Below are 5,076 nucleotides of genomic sequence, written 5' to 3' on the forward strand. Positions count from 1 at the left end.
TGCCATGATTGTGACTATCTTCAAGAAAGGAGACATGTCTGACTGGAAACTACAGCGGGACCACCTTATTGTCCACCACAGGAAAGATCATTGCAAGAACTCTTCTGAACTGTCTGCTTCCACTTGCTGATGAGCTCCTCCCGGGATTTCAGTGTGGGTTTAGGGAATCAAGAGGCACAACTGACACGATCTTCACAGCTCGCCAGCTGCAAGAGAAATGTTGGGAACAACATAAGCCTCTCTCCATGACCTTCATTGACTTCATGAAAGCTTTTGACTCTGTCAGCCAAGCAGTATTGTCAGGAGATTCCTTCTGAAGTATGGATGCCAATTGACAATTGTCACTATTCTCTGCCTACTCATGGATGCCACGATGATATGCAGGTGATGGTTCTCAGTAATGGATCTATCACAGAGCCCCTTGAGGTTAAAACTGGAGCTAAGCAAGGCTGTGTCATCACTCCAACACTCTTCTCAAAATTCCCTGCTGCAATGCTGCATCTGACCACCAGCAAGCTTCCAGATGGAGTGGAGCTAAACTACCGAATGGATGGTAAACTGTTTAACCCCAGCTGACTCTGAACCAAAACTAAGACCTCCCTGACCATAGTCATTGAGCTCCAGTATGTTGATGATGCTGTAGCGTGTGCTCACTCAGAAGCAAACCTTCAGGCAATTGTCAACGTCTTTACCAAGGCATACAAGAAAATGGGACTGATGCTTAACTTTCAGAAGACTAAAGTTCTCCACCAACAAGTTCCTCGATGAAGAAATCCAGCATCGCTTCAAATGGCAAATGCAACCTTTGGGCACCTGAAGAAATAGGCGGGTGAAGATCGCAACATCAGATCCAAAACCAAGTTCGTAGTTTAGCAAGCAGTCGTGATCCCCAACTTGCTGTACAGAACTGAGTCATGGACAATGTATGGGAAACATCGAAAATTGTTGGAGAAATACCATTAACACTGCCTGTGGAAGAGCCTCCGAATCTAGTGGGAAGAGAGAGACACACCGACATTAGCGTCCTCTCACAAGCAAACACCACAGGTATTGAGGCAATGATCATCTGGCATCAACTTCTTTGGGCCAGCCATGCCATCCAGATGTTTGACCCCAGACTCCTGAAGCAAGTTTTATTCTCCCAGCTCAGCCAGGGTACACACTCAAGAGGAGAGCAGAGAAAGCGCTTGAGGGATGCCCTCAAGGCCAGCTTAGAAAAATGCAACATCAGTGTCAACTCATGGGAAACGATCACCCAGGACTGCCTCAAATGGAGGAAAAGTCTGCTGTGGGGCTCTCAGTACTCTGAAACCTCACAACAACAGGGGAAATGGACAAGTAGGAATGGTTGAAACAGCATGTCACAGCCCAAATAAAAAAATCCAGCGCCACCCACGAGACACAGAAACACATGTCTGAGCTGCAGTAGAGTCTGTCAATCCTGGATAGGCCTCATCAGCCATCTTCAAACACAAAGATAAGACAGTCGTGGCAGACAATCATCCTGACTGAGAGGAATTGCCAAAGACGACGATTGGGTTAAAGGTATGTTCACTTTGTGACTATATGGGGTTAATTCTAGGTATGGTTTAGTTCAGAGGATGACTGTGAGGAAACATGCAGGAATGTAGGACAATGGATCTGGATAAACATCCTCCCTTACCAGGTCAGAAGGGCAAGAAACAATATTTGATTAATTAGTTCTAAAAAGGCTACTTGTAGGGTACTCAAAACAGATGTCGTGACAAGAATGGGTGCAAACAGCTCCAAAGGACCATGAACAATAAAAAACAGGCTACATTCAGAATTGGGGAGCAGTGGTCAGAGCAGAAGACAAGAGATGGAGCAGTGTCAGAAGAAGCTAGACCTTACCCAACTCTTGTGGGGGATCCTGAGAGTCAGGTAAGACAGAGAAAAATAATCCTTCTCTCTCTCCTTTTTCTGGGACCTTACTGCTCTGATTAAACATTACTTTGTCTTAAGGAAGCTCTCTGGTCACCCTGTTCTCGAAGGAACATACCTCCCAAAAAGAAGATATATTTCTGAACAGGGTGTGCTATTATTATGTATTATTACTTATCCTTTGAATTATGAAAATGGCCTGATGGTTGCTTTGACACTCTTTGTTTGAGCTAATTATAATCAATGGAGAAGTTGGAAAATTACAATGTTTTTCTCATCATTAGCAGTACACTTTCATAATTTGTTTATGTTTTTGCTACATATAGTTTGCTTATATGTCTTCATTGCAAGTGTTGGAGTCTTTATTTCTATTTTTATATTTGTGCAGGTCCTTGTGTAGTTTGATGCTGCCTTTGGGGGTCTTCAGCTACTCTCCTGTGTTTAACCAAACACATTGCAGAGCTGGGATTTTAATGGCATTGAAATATGCTGAAAATACATTTTACGGGCCTTATAAATCCATTTTATGCATCTTATTAACTAATATTCAAGCATGCATTGCTTAAAACAGCGTAATCAGTTTGGTTTTTTTAAATGTCACCTCTTTTCTTAACACAGACACAGTCCTGCTAAACACAGGACTGAAGTGAGTCTTCATTTGAATAAACTTTCTGATTTTTTTGCAATCTTCCAATGACAGTTTTCATGAGAGTTTTATTTGAAAGAGGAAACTAACTTCAGGCAAACACCGGTGTTACCCCATCACAGCTCTGTGTCGCCCGCTAGCAGCAAAATCAAGGATCTTAGTTTAGGACTAATGCTGCATGAACTAATGGGGTAGCTTGGTTTGCTCCAGCTCTAGATTGGCGACCCGATGGGCCCAGGTTCGGTGCCAGTGATTGACCTGCTGTGCCGTCACACAACCACTACCAATCCAAGGCCTGGGGCCAGCCTATAGCTGTGGCAAGGGATTCAGAGGAGGAAGATGTAGTCTTGTTAACGCCACAGCTCCATGGTGGGTGACCTGCCAAGTTCCCTCCCTGGGAAGCTTGACAAGGGGTGTGTTTCCTTTTTTTTTGAGATAGGAAAAATGAGGAAAATCTTCATTAAAATACAAAAGACTATCAGTAAATTGCCAATTCCTTCAGATGGACAATGTAAGTTAAAAACACTGTCTTTTTTCTTAAATGAGTCGTCTAATTGGGAAGAACAATCTCAGGAAGAACTAGCAAAAATAGCTTATTTATCCAGGGGCCCTGTATCATTCAGGCCCCTGGCTGTACAGAGGTGCAAGTGGAGCTTCCCTCCGGACTTGAGCTGAAGGCTGTCCTGGCTATAACGGGGACCCTGCTCCTGGTGGGTGGGGACTTGGGGATGGCCATTCCCTCCTCTGGAAAGAGCATGGCTTTGGCATCTGGCCTGCCTTAGCCACACACAAGCCCAGCCTGCCTCTCAGCTCTGCCAATGGCTGGCACCTGATTGCAGGTTGTTTCATTGCTGAAGTGGTAAATCATTGTTAATATTGTGATGAGTTTGTGCAACGCTCGTGAGGTGCAAGGGACTCCCCCGCCATTCCAGAAACGTCAGGCCAGGTCCCTGGGGAGCTCGCAGACTCAGGCTACTGGGAGGTTACAGCAAAGGGACCTGCCGAGAGGGATTTCCTCCACAGGTCGGGTAGACGAGGGCCTTTAAGACGGACCTGCTGGGGGTAGGGTTGCCAACTCTGTTAGAATCTGTTCCGGGAGGTTTCATCACATGATGTAAAGACATTAACGACTTCATGTCAGGAAAGCAAATGCACATTACTGTTCCACTTTAAAAACCCACTGGCCTACCGTATCAATCAAATTCAACATTTACTATTTATATTAATGAATACCCTATCCTTTATCTCCCGGGTGACTCTCAGCAGCCTCCTGGAGATTTCTTTCGAATTCCTGGAGGCTCCAGGGCAATCCTGGAGGGATGGCAACCCTACCTGAAGCACAGGGCGAGACTCGTGCACAGCGATTCCCTGCCACGCTGCCAAAAGCACCACGCAAGGCAAGGGGCCAAACTCCAGCCACCAACAAAACCGTGAGTGTTGGAGCAGGATGCTGCAGCGCCCACAAGCCCACAGCAGGGCAGGCACTGCCAGCAGTGTCAGCGGCACTTCTTTCAGGGGGTGCACGGCCAATCTCAGGGGGTGCACGTGCACCCATGTGCACCCCCTAAGCATCACCAATGGGACAGAGGACAAAGCAGCAGAAAACCGGAAAGTCCTCTACGATGGCCACCCTCGCCCAGCTTCAGAGGCCCCCTACGATGAAAACAATTCGCGAAAACGGAGGCTCCGTCCAATAAAAATAAAGCGCAGAAATGGATTTTCATGACATTTTAAAGATGAATTGTTGACATACAAAAAAACCTAGGTTCCAAAATGATCCCTTCTATTAGACCAACTGGGAAATCCAAGCCAATCGTCCTTTTCTGCAAGCTTTCCCCATCCAAGTTCCTTCGTCCAGCTCGGGGGGGAAGATGCTAAAAGGCACCATTTTGGCACCAAGCATTCTAGTTTTTTTCTTACAGGAGTGTAGGCTGTAGCCGTATTAGTCTAAGGACATAGGCAGATGAGGTTCTTTGGGTGAATCTGATCTCTTTTATTAGACCCACTTAAGTTGCTAGCAATTTTTCAAAATTTCTAACTATTTAAATGGGTCTCATAAGGTTTTTTTGGGTGAATCTCTTCTCTTTTATTAGAGCCACCCAAGTTGCTAACGATTTTTTTTAAAATTCCAACTATTTAAGTGTGTTTCATAAGGTCCTTTTGGGTGAATCTGATTTCTTTTATTAGACCCACTTAAGTTGCTAACAATTTTTTTTTAAAAATCCAACTATTCAAGTGCGTCTCATAAGGTTCTTTGGGTGAGTCTGTTCTCTTTTATTAGAGCCACTTAAGTTGCTAACATTTTTTTTTTTTGATTTCCAGCTATCGAAGTGCATCTCATAAAGTGCTTTGGGTGAATCTCTTTTATTAGACCCACTTAAATTGCTAACTATTTTTTACAAAATTCCAACTATTGAAGTGGGTCTCATAAGGTCCTTTGAGTGAATCTCTTTTACTACACCTGCTTAAATTGCTAACAATTTTTTAAAAAAATTTCCAGCTATTTAAGTGGGTCTTATAAGGTCCTT

At 44.4% G+C, this 5,076-nt stretch overlaps 1 protein-coding gene across 1 annotated transcript in view; it reads left to right on the forward strand.

Moving 5' to 3' along the window:
• Window positions 1-324: 324 nt before the first annotated feature.
• The window catches only part of PRKAA2 (protein kinase AMP-activated catalytic subunit alpha 2), a 44,492-nt gene continuing 39,740 nt past the window's right edge, over window positions 325-5,076 (forward strand). The window contains exon 1 of the mRNA XM_019530638.1: window positions 325-553. Coding sequence (XP_019386183.1) covers window positions 325-553 — 229 coding nt within the window. The remainder of the gene's footprint in view (window positions 554-5,076) is intronic.

This window comes from Crocodylus porosus, unplaced genomic scaffold, assembly GCF_001723895.1.
Source record: "Crocodylus porosus isolate Cpor-Errol unplaced genomic scaffold, CroPor_comp1, whole genome shotgun sequence".
Classification (NCBI taxonomy): Eukaryota; Metazoa; Chordata; order Crocodylia; family Crocodylidae; genus Crocodylus; species Crocodylus porosus.